The following is a 26144-nucleotide window of genomic DNA, read 5'->3' on the forward strand; positions in this document are numbered from 1 at the left end:
TATGTGGGGGAGGGGGGATACTTCAAAGAACAGTAAGGTAGATTCCATTAAGAATTCGTCTACTTTCGATATTCAGGATCATTCACCGAACTTTATTGTCAGAGGTTGTATAAAGAAACCTTACGGGGAAAAGGGGGGGGGGATTTTTATGAATTGATATCACTGGCATGCATCTTCCTGATCGACATAAATTGTACTGAGAAAATGAGGTTCGTATAAAGATTTTATAAATTATACAAAATATAACAAAGACTATAGTCAATACAAAAAGAAAAACTTCATTCATAATATGACAAATCTAATATTTCTTTCATTATTTTACGCTGCCATAATTCTTTGGATCGGACGAACGGAACGCACTTCCAAGATTTCCCCAGGTCGTGTAGCGAGGCGGAAACGCTGTTGAGGTTACCTGCAACCCGCGGAGTCTGAGATTGGCTGCATCCCGCCATACGTCATGAGCCCATTTACCACATTAGGAGTGCAAAGTAATAATAAATGTCTCTGGTCATTGAGATACACACGTCAAAATTCTGGATTTCGATCAAATGTATTATGATAAACTTTTTTTTTACAATTCCGTTGAATTTGCATTTCGAGTTTGCACCTTTCTCTAAAATTTCAATTTTTGAAGTACTGCTCTCTCCACGAAACTAGTCCATCCAAGGTCACGCCGCCCACATACAGTGTTGCCAATAAGCAACAATTCAACCGACAATATCTATCTCATGCGTACAACGCGCCAAGTGTCTGCTGAGTATCTTAGAAGTGTGGCAACCCTTGAGGGCAAGGGGTGTGGAGGAGGCAAGGGGAATCTCCGACCTTGACTAGTCTATTTTCGTGGAGAGAGCAATAGTAAAGATCTGCATTTGATTTTTCCCATAGAGATACAAACATAAGTACACACAATCTCGATATTATAGCCTATCTACAGTTGATTATGAACTGTAGGGTGTTAATTCTTACAAAATGGAAGAAAGGAAAGACTTTTTAGTGAAATTTTCCTTATAATAAGAAAAGTTGCGAAGATTAATTTTCATATAACGCTTATCAAAAAATAGGTATTTCAACCTTTCCAATTAGGTATATTTCACTTTTTTCTCCCATGGAGTATTATTTCGTACTACTTGTATTTTTCACAAAGTAATTTTTGAATAAAACAAAGAGAAACAGCTATACACATGTTATTACTTATTATTTTACTTACTCTTTTTCTTGTCAGTTGGTTCAGTTGGCATGGTTTCAGGAAGCCCTATTACATTTTCAGATTTTCGCGGTCTCTTTGCTTTCCCTGAAGTTTCTGGGAAAAGGCGATCTGAAATAAATACATTTCAAGTTTAAAATTAATTATTTCCTTATTTCAACAAAATGTGTTGTATTAAAACTAGCAATGTATCACTATCCAGGGAACCAGTGATACAGTCACGGAATATTGTCTCAGTTGCTACTGACTTAGGTGGGTAAGGGGTCTTGGGTTACGGCGTTACAAAACCTACCAATAACGGGGTCTGTTATTGGTAAACGTTTGTAACAAATTTACGTCAGGGCATCGCATCAAAAACTGCCAAAAGAGTCACTTATTTCTCCAGACTCCAACATTCATTGGAAGAATGCTTAAGAACGATTATATCCATAAATTTGGCAAAATTGGACAAGGACATATTTTTTTCAATTTTGAACATTAAACACTTTTCCTGATATTCTTCTTGTTAATCGAATAAATGAACTCAGAACGAGCTTTTTTAATTTACTCGTTCGGAGTTAAATCTATTTCCGAAAATTTCTTGCGCAAAAATCCATTTTTTAAAATAGAAAATACAATATAGATGCATGCATGAGATGCAAATAATGTTTTATAGTGAAAGTATTATCTCTGAAAATTTTATGTCAATCGTATATTCATATCGGATACGTCTTTGTCAGTGCCTGTGCCGGGGTGTAAGTGGTCCTCCTTCCACGTAGTGCGCCCAATAGTCAACCTCACTTCCACGTAGTACACCCTGCACTGCAGACTAACGAGGCTCTGGCGACTGGCCCCATGGCCAGTATAATTCTGTGTCGCCGTGTGTTTTGTCCTTATTTGTACTGAGCGCCCTTTTTAGCCTCAGCTTTTAACCAAGGTAAGGACATATCAGTTTTCAGACACGCTTTTATTTTTGTTTCGATAAGGGGCTGGACCCCGTATAGTGTGACAGGTGCAAAATAGCCTCAGTGCTCTACGCACCAAAATAATTTTAATTCAAATATATATATATATATATATATATATATATATATATATATATATATATCAGTGACTGTGCCGGAATACTCAGCGAAAAAAAGTTCGTTGTAAGTTTGTTGTAAGTCCAGTATACGCACGCTCGTACGGACTCATTGGGATTGGAACTACAGTTTAAAGTGTGATCCGAAACACTGTGCAATATGCTCCCACCGAAAATCGAACCTGGAACCCTTGATTACAATGTGACTCCGTTAACCATTACATCATCAAGAATGTCTGGAATGACCAGCGCAAAAATGCATGCGTCAATTGTGTTTGTTCTTTCATCTGTTTCATCAGACCACCATTAAGGCTCGTCTGGACCTTTGGCAGCCGAATGGGTGAATGTTTTAAAAATTTCTTCTCCATTCGAAAAACCGCGAAAAAGTTTTGCGATTACGTAAGTGTATTAAACTATTGATAATATCTAGATACCAGTGAAAGAAAACTACACGAAAATTCACGTCACTGCTGTACAGGGTGGCTCAATAAGTCACTTAACACCCCGGTACAAGGCCACTGCAGCGCGCAACATGAAAATGGTGATGACCAATCTTTATCAGGCCAAGGGGGAACCACACTGACGCCACCCACACGGTCGGCGGCCATCTAGATGTCCACCATCTTGATTTCAACTTCAGAATTTTAAATGGGAAGGGGGTCGTGCGACATATCAAAATGGGCTAGAATTTTACGAGAAATGCAATGGTGAAGGTTTTATCGATGTATCTTTAATCAGTAAAAAGTTATGACTGAATTCTTGTACCAATTAGCTCCTTTTCGAGGTGTTAGAAAAATGCCTTAAAATTTGTTTAGCGCATCGGTAATGCATCGAAATCAAAGTGGCGTCTAGGGAGAGACGTTCGCATGCCATTGCACATTATTTTAATCGGATACATCCATGATGAGCTGCTCATTATGAATGGTTGTCGCGAACAATTTACAGTGTGACGCTTCCATTGAATTAAAAGTCCTTCACAGTGACAAGGCTAATGTTTATGTTCAGAAGGAAGTTTATAAACAGAATATTCGATGATTTTTATCTGATAACACATTTTTGACAGATCAAAGCTGAATGGTTAGTGTTGGTAAGTTAATGGTGTGACGTGCTGTGTGGAACACGATTGGTTAGTCAATTTTCCATCAACGGAACCTTAAATGCTTAGGGCTACTTGGATTTGTTAAATAAACAGGTTTTTTCATCCTTGCTTATGGAAGAAGGTACTTTTTACAGAGTTGTTTTCAATAGGGAGGAACACCAGAACGCTATGGGAACGTCGTGAAGCAGTTTCTGTCCAAAGTTAGTTATCAGATGACAAGGGTCACATATTCTGTTTATGAACTTCCTTCTGAACATAAACATTAGCCTTGTCACTGTGAAGGACTTTTAATTCAATGGAAGCGTCACACTGTAAATTGTTCGCGACAACAATTCATAATGACCAGCTCTTCATGGATGTATCCGATTAAAATAATGTACAATGGCATGCGAACGTCTCTCCCTAGACGTAACTTTGATCTCGATGCATTACCGATGCGCTAAACAAATTTTAAGGCATTTTTCTAACACCTCGAAAAGGAGCTAATTGGTACAAGAATTCAGTCATAACTTTTTACTGATTAAAGATACGTCGATAAAACCTTCACCATTGCATTTCTCGTTAAATTCTAGCCCATTGTGATATGTCGCACGACCCCCTTCCCATTTAAAATTCTGAAGTTGAATTCAAGATGGCGGACATCAAGATGGCCGCCGACCGTGTGGGTGGCGTCAATGTGGTTCCCCCTTGGCCTGATAAAGATTGGTCATCGCCAATTTCAAATTCCATGCCGCAGTGGCCTTGTACCGGGGTGTTAAGTGACTTATTGAGCCACCCTGTAGAAGGAATTCTAAGCGTATGTAATTTTTCATATTTTGAAATATACAAGAGGTTTTTCGAATGGAGAGGAAATATTGATAAAATTCGCCCATTCGGCTGCCAAAGGTCCAGCCAAGCCTTAATTCTCATCGTCATCGTCGCGATTAACCAAACAAGTAGAAAAGCGACGTAAAATAACCGAAACAGATTGAAAGAAAATGTTACTTCTTCGGAAATGAGAACACCCACCTCCCTTACTTAAAGTGACATTAGCTTTCAGCTTGTCCTCAAACTAATATGTATCTGACTCTATCGTTTTTTGCCCATTGTCAAAAGTTTTCACCTCCTTAAAGTTTTCCGACGGCAAGAATAAGTTGACCAACTGATACCACAATGCAGTTAGGCCTATAGGCTAATAGATTTAAGGTCGTTTGAATTGTTTTGATTGGGAGATATTATAGACGAAGAAAGGTTTTGTGGGGAAACGATATGCTTTGAAAGGCAGCATCTTGGGAGTGTCAGATGATTTGAGAGGAGTTCAAGGGGTACAGTTTACATGGAAGGTACTGTACCTCCTTCCAACTATTCGGGGTGTACACACCCCGTTCTTCCGCCACTGATACGGAAGAAAATTATGTAACCTTTATATGATACAATTTGTGGTACGGTCACCGGCAATAAAAGTGGGACACCTAGATCCTGAAATACTCGCTTCCCTGCAAGGCGTTATGTTTGTTGCCTAACTCTACGTCGGTGGTAGAAATTGCCATTGTAAATTTGCTATTAAAATCCACTTCCCGCCGTAGACTTAGCAACACACATAACGGCTTGCAAGGAAGCGAGCATTTCAGGATCTAGGTATCTCATTTGTACCGGTGACTGTACATTTCACAGTCTGTTTAACTTTCTCACCTCCATCCCAATGATTACATTATGAACACTTTCTGAACTGGCTTCACTTATTTTATATCAAGGATTTAATTGGCGGAGGATGCTACATTCTACCATTTACATCCCACTAAAAAGCTACAGTATGTAACATTCTTATTCGTACACACGGATTTTCAAAGAAAATGCTTTAATATCTGAAAGGAAATACACTCTTTTGAAATTGTTTCTTTACAATTCAATAACCAATATCATTAGGAACATAAAATCTTACCCAAATTCTGTATAACCAATCACAATAATAAATTAAATGAAACTGAAAGAGAAACATGCCATTTTTTGTACAACTTTTCTATTCGTACACTTAATTATATAAAAGAAAAAAAAGTATATTCAGAGCAAATTGACTGACAGTTCTAATACTTTGATGCGCATCCTTTGGCTTTAATTACTGCTTGACACCTGTTCTTCATAGAATTAACCAGTTTCCGACATGTTTCAGAGCTTATTTTATTCCACTCGGCTTGCACAACAGTTTTCAACTCTTGTTTGGACTTGACGCCTGCTTTATGGACTTGCCTCTTCAAATTTGCCCATAAATGCTCAATGGGATTTAAATCTGGACTTTGAGCTGGTGTTTGTAGTAGTTTGGGCACATTCCATATTAACCAATTCATGTTAACTCGCACCTCATGCTTACTGTGATTGTCTTGTTGGAATCTGTAGATAGGCGGCATGTCCATTTTTTGGGCACTCTGCTTTACATTGTTCTTCAATATGTCCAAATAGACATATGCATTCATGATACCATCAATAAACTGGATGGTACCAACACCTTTGCACGACATACAGCCCAAAATCATTAATTACCCACCATCGTGTTTAACTGTTGGAACTGTGTTAATGTGATCATTGTCTTTATTTGATTTTCTCCAGACCCTATTTATCCCATCTGACCCGTATATATTAATCTTGGACTCGTCTGACCATATGACACTATCCCAAAATTCCTGGTCCTTGTGGATGTGCTCTTTCGTGAATGAAAGTATATTCCTGCAATTAACCTTATTTACATACGGCCTCTTTCGTGGTATTCTGCCATGATATCCATGCTTCCACAAAAGGCACGTCGGACAGTTTGATCGGACATCATTTTGCCAGCAACATTTTCTACTAACGGTCCTAACTGAGGAACACTTAATCGGGGGTTTTCTCGCACTCTTTTTAAAATAAAGCGTTCATCACGTTTATTCAACCGTCTCTCTTTTGGACTGTGGAATGTGATTTATTAACTGTTTGTCCAATTTTTCTTAACGATTAACCTTTAAGGGCCAAATATATAATAACATCCTTCAGATCGGAACTAAGTTCCTTCACCTTGTCCATTTCGAACACGCTGATAGATAGACGATAGGCCCACAACAATACCTACGCCAGCATGCCGCTTGACGGGGATCGCGCCTGCATGTTCAAACTTGTTACGAAGTTGCAAACTGCACAAAATCGCCCGAATAGCGGTGGCGCTGTATGCGAGGAAGATTGAAACTCTTGCCTGTACGAATAACAATGTTGCATGAAACAGCGTGTTTTTCTCTTTTCACACAAATTATATGCTCTGTTTATACAATTTGAACATACATTTTTATTGACGTTTGTTGGTGAAACCTTCATTAACATTAATTTCCAGGTACATATGAAAATGACTATATTTACTAGTAGATATGACATGTTTTCTTCGGAAATTCTATGTGCACGAATAACAATGTTACATACTGTATAAATATGAGATTTATGATTAGTCCTATTTGTATTCAAATGAACTAATTTACCGAACTTAAAATAAGAACGCTCTGAATCTATTGTAACATCAGTTAGTATTATAAAAACGTAACGAAGCTGTAAGCCTGCACTTTTCTAGAAACGTCAATCTGACCAAGGGCCATTCACTTGTTTTGCCAGCTGCTGGCTCCTCTTAGATATTTCAAATATGCAAAGTCAAGTGGTTAGCAGGCTTGCTGAAGTGTTGGTGTAACAACAGGTAAACAGAGAGTAATTTGCCAACAGAATAGGAAGCCTGATACTTGACGAATCGGCACGGAGGAAGTCTCCACTGTCAGAGAGATAGAGGAGTAGCGACCCTCTTTGAATTGACTTGAAATAGTCAAGAGGACTCTTTTGTTCCTCTTCGACTGACTTAGGCTGAAAGCTAGTACAGGCTTACGCTTCGATCTTTTGAATTTGAATTTAAAATTTTGGGTGCGTCAGCACTAAGGCTATTTTGCACCCGTCACATTATGCGGGGTCCAGCCCCTTATCATAACTAAAATAGCATAATTGTAATGCCGTGTTGTAACTAAAATCTTTAAAAGTTTCTTACTGAGAGGCACTCAGCACATATAGCGACAAAACAGAGGACAACACAGAGAATTATACTGGCCATAGGGCCAGTCACCAGAGCCTCGTTAGTCTACAATCCAGGGTGTACTACGTGGAAAGTCACCCCTTACACCCCGTTTCGATCTTTTGATTTTGGCTTCAGACTACACGTTTTAGACAGGCAAACTATGCTTGTTTACCATGTATGATTCGAGTTCAAAGATTTTAAAATCCAAGTGCTGACTATTTGCCATATCCAGTTGTTTTGTAGTGCATTTTGTTTCAGAAGTACCTCTTGGCCCCTTACCATCAGGCCAACTTGATAGCGAGTAAGACTCGCTAGCAAGATGAAGGAGATTTTAGTGTACATCACCCAATAAGTAAATTAGGAGTGGTTGGTTCGATCCCTTATTCGTACGATATAACAAAACGTGTATGTTCACTAAAACGGTAGTTAACATTCGATCATTATTCTTTACCTTGAGGTGGCAGTTGTTTGTCTAAACTTTTATAGGCTAGATAAAATTCCCATGCTGATGCTTGTGTAGATACATTCTGGAATGAAATAAATATATGGCATGTATTATTTATATTTTCCCCAAATAGAAAAATGAATTTTATTTACTAAATACTTCTTTCGCTTATCATTCACATCAAATGAGCTTACCAAAGTTTGTTAAGGTAGATTTGGATGATTTGTTCAAAATATAACGCTAGTTCGGTTATACAAAGTATACCGCTCCTTTGAAAATGAGAAATGACATTATTAACAACTCCCCGCCCCTTATGCCTTTTGGCACTCCACAAACATATTTCAAAGCAGGTTTTTTTTTTTCGTTTCGTTTCTTAAAGTCTGTAATCAAGGGATCCTTGGTTTGATACCCGGTGGAGGCAGATAGTGGTTCGGATCCCAGTTTAAACTGTAGGTCCAGTCCCGATTAGCCTTACTGTGCATGAAGTGGAGTTAAAACAACAAATCAAACCAGTCTGACAGTTTAGTCTGGAAAGAGATTTGAAAATATAAGCTGAATTTGAACCGTGTCTGAGAATAAACAAAATTGATTTTCCACCTGACGCCTTGAATCCGTTTGACCGATTCCACTTGTATCCAATGTGAGAGCAGTTACCCAATGTATTTAACTAATCTGAAAGGGTCGGGGCGAAAATAGTGCCAAGCCGCATTTCGTGTTTTTGGTTTTGAGAAACAGTCTTCTTCTATACTCTGTTCCGGCTGTCTCTGGAGCCAGCGAACGAAAACAAGTCTCTGCGCAAGTAGAGAACACGTGAGATGGAACGAGATTGCGTGTAGGGGGGAGCGACTGCAGTTACCAGCCTTCCCAGCAGCGCGTACTGCTTTGCTCTTCCCATTCGACTCCCTCCTTCTCTGCCTCTAGTCGCGGTTTTGCTCCAGAGATAAGTGAGACAGAGTATAAGCGAGCTCATAAACTGGAAAACGTACAGAGTATCCGAAAAGACACGCAACCGGGATTTTTTAACATTGTACAAAATGTGGTAGAGACATGAAACTTACCCTGGATACTAACTTTGTCTATGTCGATCTTTTTAAAACATTAAACAAGAAAATCATGCTCTACATAAAGAAATAAGTTACTAAGGTGTAAGAGATGTTTTTGTACGAAGTAAAAACAGACATGGACATGGAGTCGCTTGCAAAAGCTTTCGATATGTATCGATGGTCTGTGTGAGTATTTTTCGATTTGATAAAAATACGATAAACCATTACGCATTTTATGCATTACAATCGCCATGGCATATTCATTATTTTCTTTTTTTTTCGAAATTACGAGGTGTACTGGCAACATTGGTCGTGTCAGAGGGCGGTTAAAGGTGTGCCAATATCTATTTATGTTATTCAATCAATGCCCAAATGAAAGAAAAGATTTGAGATTTATCATCCAATGCATAGTTGGTAGCCTCCCGGTTCCTATAGTTTTGAAAAAGGAAATTAATAACTTGGATCCCTCACGATAGCAATGTGACATGAACAGCCCATTATGCTTATATTAATGGTACTAATTTTTCCCAAGAGCCTTTTTCACCCATTGTTTAACTTTTTCAGTCAGAATTTTAGATAAGTGGATATTTCCCCGTTTACATAGAAGGATGCAAAATGGCCTTGAGTGCTGACGCACCCGAAACTTGTAATTAAACCAATCAATGTTGTATGTTAAATGTTGTTAATTAATTTGTTTGCAAGTGTCGTGCGGCCAGGGTGGGCTGGGGTGCACAGGAAACCTACGTCAATTTCACGTTGGAGTGACAAGTGACTGGGCACCTCTTTATCAAATGCAACATTTCACACCAGGGTGGCGCGACAAATTTAACAGGTCCCTTGCGCTTGCTTTTAAACAGATAGAGCTATAGTCTGTTCCAGGAGTATGTGGAGCAAGCGAACGTAAACAAGTCCTCTGCGCAAGTAGTGACTCGAGAGGGCTCGACCAATGAACACGTGAGAGGGTAAGGGATTGGATGGGCTGTAGTTACCAACCGTTTGCAGCAGAGCACTGCTTTGCTCCGCTCACTTGCTTTCTCTCCTTCCCTACCGTTATGCGCAGCCTTGCTGCACAGACTCCTGAGACGTAGTATAGCTGTTTTATGTACTTATGACTTCGTTCTGTTTGTTACGCACGCGCAGTGAATGGTTTTAAATGCCGAAGAGTAAAAACTGACCTGTAAGATGTGTGTAGTTCATGAAGTGTACCTTTGTCACTTACCTCTTGTCGCTCCGCTATTAATCAATAGCCAATCGCAAAAATTGAAGCAGGCAATTTCTTAAAATTATATTTCAGAATGGAGACTAACTCCTCTTGTGATTTTTTTTTTACTTATCTGCATACTAATTTTTAAAAGTGAAATCGAAGAAGTCTGTAAAGGAAAATATAAAAATAAATTTACCCTGGTTTTAGGAAGCGGCGCTAAAGATGATTTGGTTCTTAACGAATTGTCAAAAGTCTGAACCTCTTGATCAACCGTACCAGATTTGGGAATTTCACCTCTCAGCATCTATAAGAAAGTATATTTTATGAAATATGCAATTACTGTATATATATATATTGCATTATTGAAGTATTAATATTGCCATTATTTTAACAGAGAGTAACATTAATATAACATAATTCATACACGTCATATTTTATTTTTTCCTTATTAAATACCACGGTTTCAATATTTTATGCTATAAAACTATTGAAGTAAGAAAAAAATACGTTTTAGGCACAGAAACATAACGATGTGATTCATGTCAAAAATGCAAAGGAACATCATAATGATTAAAATTAGGACAATTTATCAACGATAGTTATTAATTTTTATTGTTTATACTTGTTCAGCACACAGAGAGATACATTACAAATGTAATGTAAATGACGCATTGTATAGCATATCAGAGAAATATAAATGAGACATTGCGTTCTCAATGGGTAATGATCATTATTACAATTTATAATATTAAGATTTATATTATCAATTAAGCTCTGAAATAACCCAACACGAATTGAGAAAATGAGGAAATATGTTGTTCTCAAACAGACGATCTTAAGTGGTACCGTACACTCAATGAAATTAGAAATTGTAGCTATCATTGCGACGTGATTCAAATAAGTGATATCGAGTTACTAACCAGGTTAAATCAGACGCGGCTCAAGGTGGATTTTTGGCGACCCCCACTTTCCACTCTGGTTCCCCTACTTTCCACTCCCAATAAAACCTTGACCATATTACATATTTACTGTTTTAAATAATAAAAATAATGGCCTTACTTTTAAATACCTTAAGTATTACTGTTAAAGAATACTTTTATTGCAGGTATGCAACATAATGGTATCAAAATAACACTAATTTCGTAGCTTAAATTGCTACATGATTTTCCAATGTATGTATTGTTATGCAGCAGTAAAGTAAAGACAAAGGCTTATTGAACCAGGTTTACAATCATTGAAAGTGATTTTTACCAGGCGGCGAAGCAAGAAATGTGAAAACTACAAGAGAAAAGAGAAGGGAAGCTCCGAGGATAAAAGCCAGCAAGCTGGAAAAACCTCGGCTGCACCTGAATTGCATGGATGCGTTTTGAAGCCAGCAGCTCCGCATCGCAACCAATCTGTTTCGGTCTATAACTATCATAATTTATGTTCACTCCCGAAAGTTCGTGTAGTATCAGTTGCAAGGTGAGACACCACCAATCCACCTTGGTGTGCAGAAGAGCTGCTTCACCGAGGTTCCCTAGTCCTCGGTGGCTTATCGTTGGATCATCAACGAGTCAGCAACGTCAATTGCCGTTACCAGAACATAAATACTGAATTTCACAAAAGCCTATAATACAAGTGCAGAGTGTACAACACATTTACCTGAAAATGGAGTGATACGTTAAAGTTTTATGTTTACCATTATTATTTGAATTAAAACATTCCTTTACCCCTGTTATTAGTCACTTAATATGGATAACTGTCCTCCTCCATCGCCGTGCGGTCTAAGGCGCTATGCTTTGGATTCCGACTGCGAGACGGCATGCGTTCGAGTCCGCCTGGGTTCAGTCTCTGAGTTTTCGGCCTGTGTATAGGACCGGTAATAACCCACCATCGTGAGGAAATCGGGGAGCTACGAGGGAGTAGCGTAATCCGCTCTCAGAAATCTTCTATAACGGCTGGGGGTTCGACGGCTGACCCCACGTCACCCCACTACCGATTGAACAACTCCACACCTCTAGGTAGGACTGTGGGAGGGAGACTGGCAGTCTGGAGATAGGCTAAGGCCCTTCGAGGGCTGTCGAGCCATGGGTTACGTTATTTTACGTTTAATATGGATAACTAAAGGAATTAACTAATTATTCAAGGAGACACGTTGTGTTGCAGGACACGTTGTCAACGGTGTTTAGTCGCTGTCAAAATTAATTGTAAGAATTGATTATGGATTATGTAAAGCTCCAACAGTTATACCACAGTGCATCCCGTTCTCTCACTACATAGGAAGATAAGATTACGCAAAGAAGTTCTGTACAATGGGGCAGGTCGACTGAACACTTTGAAAGATTGAAATACGGATGCAAAACTTGTCCCAATGAATTCTGGACATCTTCACGAAAAAAAATAGGGAAGTTCAGGTATTTTACTGGACGTCTGCGAACTCTATACATTATATTAATAACTATATTACAGTATATTAATAAAAATGACTTAAAATATTTCTTACACGTTCACGAAGCCTTTTCTTCCTCAGCATATCTTTATAATATTCACTCTCAGGATTAATAATTAAACTGTCAATGTCAAGTAACAAAACTGTATCTGTCTCCCTCAAGATAATAGTTACTTTCGAATACCTTGGTACTTGTGATTGAACTTTTGGAACAGTTTTTGGAGAAATATTTCTATCCACTGCAAAAGACACGAAACATTTAGTAATAAAATTAGACATATAACTACATGGGACGAACTACAACGGATACTTCTAAAGTTATATTTTTTTTTCAATTTCCTTAATACAAATGATAGATAGTTCGATTCAAGAGGTAACGGGAAAAAAATCAAACCAGGAAAGGCAAAATTATCCCGAATCCTTCAATTTTACAAACATTAAAACTTATTTTCACTCAAATAATCGCTACCAGCCCCTTTGTCGAAATACGAATTCCTCATTGTAAGTAATGTTACATCTGATCCTAAGTTAGTGTTGATCAATAAATTCGACAATATTTCTCAAGATTCCACCTTCTCCCATCTGCTTTCATCACCGTGTTTCACCGATTGTGTCATCTAAGGGCTCAGTCCTCTGGAGGGGCCACCCCAGTGTAGTAGTAACGTCGTCACCTTGTAATTCAAAGGATTCTTGGTTTCTATACCCGGCGGAGGCTCATAGTTGTTCGGATACCACTTTAAACTGCAGGTCAAGTACCAATTAGCCTATCTCTGAATAAAGTGGACTTAAAACACAAAGCAACAACATCAAAATCAACTCAGCCCTCTGGAAGGCGACCACTCGCCCCCTCCCCCCTCTGTTCTCAACCTTCCCCATAATTATTTCCTGAATAAGAACCACACCATTGTATCGATGTATCCAATATCTGTTTCATTAAAAAAATGCGAATAATTCAGGAAGTAAATGGGATGAATTTTACCTTCTTGCTGTTCACAATTCCATCAATACATTACCTTCTGAAGATACATTAATAGATTATTACCTTCTGAAGATACATTAATGGATTCATGTCAAATGAAGCAGAAGTTTACTCTCATAATCACCGATTTTGATGTTATTAGGTACACAGATTTGTTTTGCTTGAAAATAAAGGATTTTCCTCAAATATGACTATTGCGTACTTTATAAGGGATGATTTGTCACCAACAGGCAGTTTCAAATTACAAATATATTTTATAAGAATAAAGATGTAAAAGTGTAAAAGTGTGCTTGGGTTCGTAGTACAGAGAAATATCATCTCATATGATGAGATGATCGCATTGGACTACATTTCTTTTTTTCCCCTCTGCATAAGTATTTTTGTTCTCAAATGTAAATATGTTTAAATAAAATCATTCCGTAACTTAAATTTGTTTTACAATTTCTCATATCATTAAAAATATTAAATTATAGTCATCTGACTTTGATACACTTTTTCAAAACTATCAGTTTGCCACGTCTTGCTAAATTCGAAAATTACCTTAGTATTGAAATACCTCAAAATATTGAAAAAAATATTGAAATTACCCCAGTATTAAGATATATATAAATTGATTCTGGCACGTGTAGGCAGATAATATGAGCGTCCTACAAGTAGCAGAGGCGGGATATGTTTGGTTGACTACTACTGTATGTGGTCCTGCCAGCTAGATCGAAGTGATTCACGCACAAACGACAGTTCCATTCCTCCATTCACATTGAGGGTTAGGCGTAAAGTTGGCAAGTATATTATATAAAAACTATTATCAAAGAACCGGAACATAAAACCATGTATGTCCCCAAAGTAATATATCCGAAGGTAAAATTAGTTCCCATTTCGGATCTCCAGATGTGGAGCTGCTTTTGTGTGGCACAGAAAAGTTAAATAATAAAAACAGAACACTTACGGGAAATTGTACTGGCCTTGGATGATTCCAAAAAGGAATTTTCATCCAACAATTCTGGTGTTTCCGTCCTTATCACTGAGGAGAGTCCCATAGAAGTAGATCGACTTTTTGTCGGCGTTCTTGTCTGGAAGGCATCGGAAGATAAAGACTGCAACATGCTTCTACTTGGTGTCGAGAAAATGTCTGCCATCTAAAGAAAATGCATACTGTTTTACTTTTAATATAGCTTCAAACATAACGTAAAAATAGCAGGGCGCGTAATTATATTAGTAGATAGTAAATATGCCTTTGACTGCAACTTTGATTTCTTGACCAAACGACCACAAAAACCTCAAAAACTCACTTTCTCTCCCCGTTTCGCGCCTCATTTATTACGCTGACGATGTTTCACGGCGCAGAAAAGCAGTGATGAGTGAAAGATGAGCTCTCATCCTCTCATCCTCTCATCCTCTCATCCTCTCATTCTCTCATCTTCTCATCCTCTCATCCTCTCATCTTATGCATTTTATTGTAATCTTCCAAGTCTCGGGGACACCAATGTTTGTATATCGTGACCTTTGTAAACCTCTCTCGGGAACGATGTGCCACACACACGCGCGCGCGCCTCATTTATTACGCTGACGATGTTTCGCAACGAAGAAAACGGCACCAAAACATCAAAAATTCATTTTACTCATTTGGCGTTCGCCAAAACCTCAAAAGTCCCGGTCAAATGTTTGTATATCGTGACCTTTGTAAACCTCTCTCGGGAACGATGTGCCACACACGCGCGCGCGCTTATTTATTGCGCTGACGATGTTTCGCAGCAAAGAAAACAGCGCCAAAACATCAAAAAATTCATTTTACTCATTTGGCGTTCACCAAAACCTCAAAAGTCCCAGTCAAACTGACGTCACTATTTCTCAACAATTGCCAGAGCTGATGTTAACAACCTGCTGTATACGTCGGCCTTGGGACGACGAAAGTATGGGTGGAACTGTCAACGCCTGTTTATTTGCTATTTGTCCCCCACAAAATATTGTGCGCATTGAAAAGTTTTTTGTTGAAAAAAGTATAGTATTGTTTGTTTTGTACCACAAACGAGAAGAAAGGAGAGAAGAAAGAGGAAGAAAGGGGGGGGGGGTTATTGCTAGGACATTGACTATAGCGCTTATTGTGTTTTAGTTTACTGCGTGTTTTGAGCCTCGAAGCGACTGCAGGTCATCAGCCGCCGGCCTGCGTGGAAATTCCCCCCCGCTCTGCTCCGGAAGGTGACTGCTTGCGAGAAGCGAGATATCATCATCCGGCCGGCCTACTGCGTGTTTCGAGCCTCGAAGCGACTGCAGGTCATCAGTCGCCGGCCTGCGTGGAAATTCCCCCCCGCTCTGCTCCGGAAGGTGACTGCTTGCGAGAAGCGAGATATCATCATCCGGTCGGCCTGCTGCGTGTTTCGAGCCTCGAAGCGACTGCAGGTCATCAGTCGCCGGCCTGCGTGGAAATTCCCCCCCCCCCGCTCTGCTCCGGAAGGTGACTGCTTGCGAGAAGCGAGATATCATCATCTGGTCGGCCTGCTGCGTGTTTCGTGCCTCGAAGCGATTGCAGGTCATCACCCCACCAAAGGAGGGGTGGTCCTGTGGGGTGGGGATTCCTATATAAACGTAGCAGTTTTCTTCCTATCATAGTGAAACGTCAATCGTGGCAGTTCAGTATTCTTTAATTTGTTTGTCTGGCAGTATACATACATACATATCATCGTGGAAGTTTTTTTTAGTGAGCTACAAGTTTATTTTCAAGTCTCTCTATCTCTTTTGAAAGGTGAACGTCAATCGTGGCAGTTCAGTATTTTTTAATTTGTTTGTCTGGCAGTATACATACATACATATCATCGTGGAAGTTTTTTTTAGTGAGCTACAAGTTTTTTGAAGTCTCTCTATCTCTCTTGAAAGGTAAGTTTTTATTTTTTTCATGATATATTTATATTTTGTTTTGCGTCTGACACACACATATTCAAGAGGAGTCATAAAAAAATTGACACACACACTTACATGTCGCATATTTTTTACCTCCTACAACAGTGCACACACACACACACACACATACTGTTCGCGTCTATAGAGGAGCCCAAGTTAAGAGTTCAGTATGGGCCGTTATGGGCTTTTACTTTTGAGATCCCCATCCCCATTCTGCCAGAAACAAAAGTCATTAACAAAAGTCATTAACATGCGAAGAGAAAATAATAAATATGCAAAAAGGAGAGGAAATGTAAGGTTTTGATGCTCTATACCTTCTATTACAATTCAGAACATTCAAAAAATGTGCTTTCCTTTCTTATGTTAAGCGCGATTTGGGGAGTCAAAAATAACAGCCATTCGCCTGTTGCCACTTGCTGCAAACACGTGTCGGGAAGAGGGAAGGGGGTGGGGAATGGTCAGGCAAAAGTTCGTAAATAGGCTTCCGTCTTGGGGCCAGGTCAAGAAATTTATTATTTGTGTGTGGGCTTTCTTGTTTTGGGGAATTTTTCTCTGAAAACAGGCATATTGTATGCATTGGTGGATCTAGCGGGAATACCCCCGGTTCACTCGCTCTTCCCAAAGGATGACTAACTATTATAAAAAAGTTAGATAACATTATATTAAAAGAACATAAAATGATCGAGCAGTTCTTTTCCAGATAGTAAAGTTTGACGCAAATACATAAATAGGGAATAGATTTATGAGATACCTAAGTAAATTTAATCCGGAACTTGTTGTTTGAAAGGCAATAACGTTAACTGATGGACACAAAGCGAGAGCATTTTAGATTGAATATTTCCAATGTCTGTTTTTTTCTATTACACAAATACAACAGAACTTTATCTATTTCACACCTCTAGTTTTTGATTAATTGAGTTTTAAATTCACTTTTCTGCACAGATATGTTAATTGGGACTGGACGGACTTACGGTTTTATGTGAGATACGAACCTTTAAATGCCTCCACAGGGTATAGAACCCTAATCCCTTAATTAAAATGCGACGACCGGGGTCCTTTGGTGTATGCCGGTATTATAATGAACACTGTTCCGTTTCAAATGAGACAGTGCACCGAAAAATGTGAAAGAGGCCTCCCCGATAGAGCAGTGGTAACGTTGTCGCCTTTATGTGCATAAAGGAAAGAAAAACACTGTGATAAAATAGAGAGCAAGACGTATAAAAAGTATATTCGGAAACAGTTATTTTCAAATCTTCCTCCACGGACCGTCATTATTGTGGACCAACAGCTGCAAGAATGACCAGCTTCCCACCAAGTCATGCATTCTTGTATGTTCCAGTCAAAGCAAACTATTGTAGGTGCCAGCACCCATGTTGTGACCCCACGCTTTTGATAGGCAATTGTTCTCCCATATTTAAATATAAGGGGAATTTGATGCTGAACGTGCTGCTATTACATTAAATTGCAAGTTTAATTTCATCTTAACATCGGAAATTATATCGGAACATCAGTGTTGTGAAACTAAGAATTTTAATAAGACGATCGTCAATAACAGAAAAGATATCGGATCTAAAAATAACATTAAATTTGCACAGCACTTGTTTACGTCACTTTGAATTTTCACAATTTAAGTGTTTTATTCTTGTGAATCTGGTAAAGAATAATACATAATAATTCCACGCGACTGCACTTTTTTTATAGCTAGTTGTTATTAATACCCGACTTATTTTTTATCGTGATATCATATTTTTCCTCATAGCTAGTAAATATAGTTCTCTATTTTATACATACATATTTATTGAGAAGAATAGTTACTACAAGAAATATGTTACATTCTGTTTCATATCTCGCAACCTCTAGGATTTTCTTATTTACAGGAATTATAATCTTAAAAGGACGAAAATACGAGGGGGAAATGTCTGCTTCATACAAAGAAAACATATGTTAATATTAAGTTATAGGATAGGGCATAGTGTATAATAATAAATATTATGCGCTTATCCACTTAATACATTTTCTTTTTGTAATTTAGGTAGTTTTCCCGATTCCTACTCCCGCCGTTGAATTGCACATACTTGCAAGTTGCAACAAGAGGAAACATAAAACCGTAGTGCAGAAAATCTATTTTTTTTAAAATTATAGACCCATAGCAGCTAGGGACGACCAAAATAACGTCTAGTTTAGTGCTCTTTGTGCATAAATATACTATATTTAGCCCGTCTGAACTACCCTGTCGTTGCGCTTTAATATATTAATTCTTAGGTTCAGGACAACGTAATTTTCAGAAATTTATGACTTGCTACATAATCCTAAAGCTTTGGTAAACAATTTTTGTTATCGATTTACACAAGAAGTTCTTACCTCCGTTGAAAATAACGTTTGAATAGCCATCCTATCGCACTCCAATGTAAAGCTTAGAGCAACCAGATGACGAACGAAATTATTTAGGGACAAACAGGGCTGGCGCCTCTAGAGGAAAAGTTTGGCAGTGAACAGCCCCGTTGACCACTAACTTTTGTTGTTGCGTGTACCACAGCAGACGCTCGATGTGCGCTGGAGCTTTCTTCTACTGCACACCATGCGGCAACGCTGTTGCCATAAGCCCCATACTGAACTCTTAAGTTGGGCTCGCCAATAATATATATATATGTGGAAGGAAAAAAAATGTCTAGCATTTTTTCAACTTTTTTCCTTCTGTTTCAGTGTGCTTTCCCCTACCAACCCCCCCCCCCCAAAAAAAAATTTATCTGTATATATAAATAACAGAGGAAAAATGGAACCGCAACCAGGTCCCTCCGGTCTTTGCGGGAAAGTGGCATGTCGCAACTGTGAAAAATTAATTTCTAAACCTAATATTGCTAGGCATTTGAAAAAATGTCGTCTACCGGAACATGACGTCGTAGTCCCCCCGACAAAAAAATCTCGCATTGATGCGCATGAATGCGGCGGTGCTTTGAATAAAAGTGCACGCATTATGACGTATAAATCTGGAGCTGACGAAAAATGTGACTCGAGCACCTTCCTCGACAATGTGAAATCTCCGATAGTCGATCAATTACGGGATTGCCTCGTTAATGTTGCAATTAAAATTCATCTCGTCTTGACCCTGCTGTATGAGAAAGTTGTCTCGTCCGAGTCAAGCACTTTCAGCTTTTATGTAGGGTGCGAAGGTTTACATGAGAGCAATCACGACGATCTGGAGGAAATTGTGACACGGCTATTCGAGCACTTGGGACAAAAACAAGAAGAGTTTGAAGGTCGTGGAAGTGGATGGAGTCTTTGCGGTCGCAGCCACATGTTACAGCTTCGAGTCTGCAATTTCAAACCGTTACGCAGCGCTCAAAAAAACAAAAAAAACAAAAAAAAAGCAAAATGCAGTGTTGAACATAAAAAGTAATGATGCGAAGAGTTTCCTATGGTCTGTCATCGCCGCATTACACCCAGCTAATAATGTTAACCCCGAACGCCTGTCCAATTACAGAGGATATGAGGGGGGATACAAGAATGTCATGCGAGGAATTTCCTATCCTGTGCCCCTGAATGAGATCAATCAATTTGAAAAAAACTATAGAGAGGAAAAAGGAGAAGATATCGATATTTCCGTGTTTGGGGTTGACGATTGCGACAACATTCGTGTGTTAAGACCTGCGAGAAGCCAGAAAAATGTAATTCGACTCTTGCTTGTAGATGGCCGTTACAGTTTGATACGGAATTTCTCACGATTAGTAGGAAGACAGATCAGCAAGGATCACGATAAGATCGAAATTTGCGATCGATGTTTGAGAATTTTTCGCGTGGGAAAGAAGACGAAAGAACAGCACAAGTGTTTTGGCTCCGTGACTGCAGAACCCGAAGATGTCATGCCGGAACCCGGAACCAAGATGAAATTTCAGAAACACCAGGCTCTTCTCCACCATCCCGCTGTCCTTTATGCCGACTTTGAAAGCTTCCAAGTTCCCATGACGTCTTGCAACCCTGATCCCTCTACCTCAAGCACAATCCAAATTTTTCACCACGAGCCTTGCAGTTTCTCCATCTACGGAGAAAAATTAAATGATGTCATCTTGTATTGCGGACCTGATGCGGCAAAACATTTTGTTAAGAAGATAGCGGAATGCGCAAGAGAACTTGCACCCAGCCTGAAAGGCTCTTACGTTTCTCCACCTGCTCTCACGACGGAACAACAGCGGAGACATGACACGGCGACAAGATGCGCGGAGTGTGACCAGGCTTTCACCCCCGAAAATCACAAGGTCGTACACCATGATCATCAGAATGGATTATTCCTGAGCACGATCTGTAATTCGTGCAATCTTAAGATTAAGGAGTCGCATTTCGTTGCCGTGTTTCTGCATTACACGGAGAAGTACGATACGCATCTGTTCGTCAAAGAGCTCTACAACATAACGACTCGAATCAGCATCATCCCGAGAACGAGCGAGAAGTACATTGCGGTGAGAGTGTGGATCCCTCTCGAAGAAGGAGGAAGTGTGGAAGTTAGAATCCTGGATTCGTACAATTTCCTGTCCTCCAGCCTGGCCTCCCTTGCAGCTCAACTTGGCGACGAAGATCTTGTGGCCACCAAGCAAAAGTGTTCTTCGGGGAGAGATGAGAATTTGAATCTGTTGCGTCGCAAGGGCGTCTACCCCTACGAGTACGTCAATGATTTCGACAAATTTGACGAGACGGAACTTCCACCCCGGGAGGCATTTTATTCCCATCTCACGGAGGACGTCTGTTCCGAAGAGGACTACGAACACGCTCGTAGTGTGTGGACGGCCTTCAATTGCCAAACTTTTCGTGATTATCACGACCTGTATTTGAAATTGGACGTGACTCTCCTCATGGACATTTTCGAGTCGTTTCGCAAGAGATGCATCTCGATCTACAAGTTGGATCCTGCGTATTTCTTCACGACGCCGGGATTGACTTGGGAATCGATGATGAAATACACCAACATGGAACTGGGACTCATCGCAGAGAAGGAACAGTATGCCTTCATGGAGAGTGCGATACGCGGTGGCATCGTCCAATGTCCCCGACGCCATGCTCAGGCAAACAATCCTCGTACGCCTGGTTACGATGCATCGAAGCCCAACACCTACATCGTCTACTGGGATGTCAACAACCTGTACGGCCACTCCATGTCCCAGTGTCTTCCCATCAGCGACTACGCGTGGATGACCAAAGAGGAACTCTCCTGCGAGGATTTTTTTCTCAACTGGAGCGAAGATAACGAATGGGGCTGTTTCTTGGAAGTGGATCTCGATTATCCCGAAACACTTCACGAGAAACATCACGGATTCGCCCTGGCCCCCACCAAAGAGAAGCCACCTGGAGGATCATCAGAGCCAAAACTCATACTAAGCGTGGAGAACAAGAGGAATTACGTTGTGCACTACCGACTCCTTCAATTCTACGTGCGTCACGGCTTGCAGCTGAAGAAAATACACAGAGGATTGAAATTTAGACAGAGCAGGTGGCTGGAACCCTACATAGCCGAGAACACGCGACGCAGAGCGCAATCGACATCGCCTGCGGACAAGGATCTGTACAAACTGTTCAACAACGCCATCTACGGCAAGACGATGGAGAACGTGCGCAATTACATCGACGCAACGTTGGTCACGGACGAAAAGAAATTCGAAAAGATTGTCGCGTCCCCCTACTTCAAAAACTTCACCATTTTCGACGAGAATCTGGTATTCGTCGAGAAGAACAAAAAGCAAGTGATGCTCAACAAGCCGATTGCCATAGGTGCCACCGTCCTTGAACTATCAAAATTGCACATGTACCAATCGTACTACGACCGGTTTCAACTCTTTTACGGAGATAACATCCAAATATGCTACATTGACACGGATAGCTTCATTTTTCTAATCCAAACACCAAGCCTCGAACGTGATCTGAGTTCGATGAAGCATCTTTTTGATTTCAGTAACTTACCATCAGGCCATCACTTGCATTCGACGGAAAACAAAATGACCATAGGAAAGTTCAAAGACGAAGCGGCTGGTAATTACATCAGCGAATTTGCGGGGCTTCGTGCCAAAATGTACTGCGTCAAGATTGCAGATAAGAAAGAGATCAAGAAAGCGAAAGGGGTAGGAAGAACAAGTACTGCTAAATTCAACATGAAAGACTACAAAGAATGCCTTTTTCATGGTGAAAAAAAACTCAGCACAGATCATCGCATTGCGAATACTTTACACGAACTGTACACGACGCGCGTAACCAAGGTCGCATTGGATGCAAGGGACAACAAGTTGCGTGTTCTCGATTGTCAAATACATACCAGAGAGTGGGGCCACTGCAATGGAAGCGATAAATGTGACGTGTGTTAACTGTAACCCCATAGCCATGAAGTCCGCTGTGTCTTTTGCCATTTTTTCAAAAACAGACGGAGGAAAAGAATGAAAGGGGAGCCCTCGGGCGATGAAAAGTTGGAACTCGTTATTATGTTGTTAAGGCTCGCTCTAAACACGAGGCTCATTAAATTCAACTTTTATTTTTTTTTTCTTCATTGTGCTTTAACGAGATAATTATATGTTAGAGTCTTTTTTGTATTGCGGACTGCTGCAGATAAAATCTTCTTTTTTCTTCATTCGATCTACGAAGGGGCACAGCATGTAGAAATTTAATTTAATTTAAATAACAGGGACAATGAATCTTTTTGGTTTCCGGAAACAAAGCAACATGGAAACTCCACTACCAAATTCCAATAACCTTTTACCTTCCGTGTTACCTAAACTCAACGGTCTGTTGATCATTCACCTCAACAGCATTTGGACGAAATTGGATGAAGACGTCGGCAAAACTTTTTACATCTTCAACAACAATTTACATTTTTACAAAATTCCGATCGGTGGGAAACTTCAAATCACCGTGAATCCGGAGAACGAAGGGCAAAATATTAAAATTTCTAGCGGCAAGAACATTTTTCGAATCAAGCACGACAAGATGCTTTCTAACATTACATACGATGTTTCTGCAGGAGATTGTTTATACGTGGAACTCCTAGGAGATTACGACAAACTCATTCCTCTCTTCGTAGAATTACGAATCGTCTATCCTATTATAAATAACCGTTAACCAAAATGCCTAACGATATTTTCGGCAACACTAAGCGTGTAGACCACGCAGAAGAGATTCTCATGCTCGACGTCCGAATTAAAAAGTTGAGGAGCGATTTGATCGCTTTGCAGGAGACCTTAAACAAAAGTTTAGAGTCCGAGATCGCTACGCTTCAAACGCAATGTCTCGACCCCATTCTGAAAATCGATTCCGAACTGAAAACGCTCATAAAAAATTATGTCGACGTACCTTCTTACGACAACGTTCAAAATATACAGTTGAGCGTGGATAAGCTTCAAAATGATTTGGCCAAATTACAACAATTTCAATCGAAAAATGAAGATTTGGAAAAATTGAAACTCGAAATCGAAGAACGAACTTCGGCAATCGAAAAGAATTTCTCTGAACTTCAAACCGTCGTGAAGGATATTGATGTAGAACGCTTGCATGTTGTTGTTTCCAAATTACAAGAAGAATTCGCCGGCACGTTGGAAGAAATTAAATCCAAGTTACAGACTTTGGAAGATACCATGACGAACCTACCATCGTCAGACGAACTGCAGGTCATCAGCAAAAGCGTCGCGAACATAAAAATTCAATTGGAGGCTTATAAAGATTTCGAACACATTCAAACCACCATCGCTACGCTTCAGGCGTCTCTGGAGTTGATCAACGAAGAAATTAAAAATATTCACGCTGAAGCCAGTGCGTTGACGAGCATACAAGACACGTTGAGCACGGTTCAGCAGAAGATCGAATATTTAGAAACTTTGAACGTCGAAACGAATCTTGCTCATTTTCATCACGTACTGGACAACATACAGGGTGACTTGGAATCGTTACGGACGAGCGTACCTTCGAGCGAAGATTTGGAAAAATTAAAATCTGCGGTGACGGCACTATCCGATTCGAGCGACATCAAAAGTTCATTGAGCGATCTCGAGAGTAGGGTGGCCAATCTCCCCACCTCAAAAGAATTGCACGCTTTGAAAAGGAACATATCACGTATGCTGAAACGACTGGAAACGGAAACGGCGAACGTGGAACAGATTCGAGACGAACTTACTTCGCTGGTGTCGACGCTGCCCACTTCGCAGAGCGTCGCCGACCTTCACACGCAGTTTACCGAAATGCGAAGCATCGTGAACGATCTTACCGAGAAGAGCTCGAAATTGAATCAAGTCGAGAACCTTCAGAACATCGTCGTCAACATCAGAGATCAAGTTGGAGTGCTGGAATCCACGCAGGAATCGACGCTGGCCTCTTTCGGTGCCAAGTTGCAAGAACTAAACGAAAGCTACAAGCAGTTGAACGTGGAAGTGAAAATCAAACCGTCATTTTCTACAGTAACGGATACCATAGTCGAATATTTGTTGCCCGTACAAAATACACTGGGACAGCTTCACAGCAACCTCGTTAGCGTCGATACTAAATTCGCTAAACTGCATTCTCTGCAAGCCATCGAAATTAACAGCGTACCCAATCAACAGAGAATCTCCACGTTCGTCGAAGGTAACAAACTGTACATGTTGCATCCTTATCACCCGTACTACAAGTTTCTCCTCGATGGCACGATTCAGATAAATGAATTTTCGTACTGGTCTCACGGTAGAAAAGCTAGCGTTCCCACCATGACCTTGATATCGAATCGTGGTGTCCAGAAAGCAGGAAACATTCCTCTGGCACGTTGGAACGAAACGCGCAACATATATGAAATACACGAAGACGAAGATCTTACCGTTTTTGACGTGAGTGCCGGCGATAAGCTGATCATTCAAAACACGAGCGAAGTGCCACCCTCTTTGAATCCCATCACGCTGGTGCTTCTCTTCAAACGTAATCTCTAAAAAAAAAAAATGTCTAGGCAAGCTATTGTCGAAGAATTGCATAAACCCGCACGCCGCAACTACGAGCGTTTAGCTGTGGTAACCAAGAGAATCGATGACCTCTGGCAAAGTGACCTCGTGGAGATGAGTAGCGGCAATCTAAAAAATGTACATAAATTGAACAAGGGCAACAAGTACCTCCTCACCGTCATAGACACGTTTTCGAAATTCGCATGGGCTCTACCTTTGAAAGCCAAAACAGGAACGTGCGTCACGGAAGCATTCAAGACAATTTTTCGCGAAAGCGACAGACGACCTCGGTTTTTGCAAACAGACAACGGGAAGGAATTTTACAATGCCGTATTCCAAAAATTTATTCAAAAACATGACATTCGACATTATTCAACTTTCAGTCACATCAAAGCCAGCATCGTGGAAAGATTTAATCGCACTCTGAAATCGCGCATGTGGTCACGCTTCACGCTTCAGGGAAGCTACAAGTGGGTCACCATTCTTCCGAAACTCGTTAACGACTATAATCACACGGTACACAGAACAATAGGCATGAAGCCGGCTGACGTTACCAAGTCCGACGAGCAGCGATTAATTTCCAGCGTTTACTGTCCAAAGTACACGCCCACGACAAAAAAACCTAAATATAAAATTGGAGACCAGGTGAGGGTCAGTAAATTGAAGCGAACGTTCGACAGGGGTTTCACACGAAACTGGAGCACGGAACTTTTTACCGTGGTTCGAGTTCTACCCGGAAACCGTCACACGTATATAATAAAGGACAGTGGCGGTGAAATTTTATTGGGGCGCTTCTACGAGGA

General features: G+C 40.2%; 1 protein-coding gene across 1 annotated transcript in view; it reads right to left on the reverse strand.

Annotated features, from left to right (window-relative positions):
* LOC146000010 (dynein axonemal intermediate chain 4-like) overlaps window positions 1–26144 on the reverse strand; it is an 87325-nt gene that overhangs the window by 44372 nt on the left and 16809 nt on the right. The window contains exons 4-8 of the mRNA XM_083137315.1: window positions 14463–14652; window positions 12592–12776; window positions 10303–10410; window positions 7866–7941; window positions 1208–1315 (exon numbers count right to left, since the gene is read on the reverse strand). Of these exons, the coding sequence (XP_082993441.1) occupies window positions 1208–1315; window positions 7866–7941; window positions 10303–10410; window positions 12592–12776; window positions 14463–14652 (667 nt within the window). The remainder of the gene's footprint in view (window positions 1–1207; window positions 1316–7865; window positions 7942–10302; window positions 10411–12591; window positions 12777–14462; window positions 14653–26144) is intronic.

This window comes from Lepisma saccharinum, chromosome 16 (assembly GCF_977018435.1).
Source record: "Lepisma saccharinum chromosome 16, izLepSacc3.1, whole genome shotgun sequence".
Taxonomy (NCBI): domain Eukaryota; kingdom Metazoa; phylum Arthropoda; class Insecta; order Zygentoma; family Lepismatidae; genus Lepisma; species Lepisma saccharinum.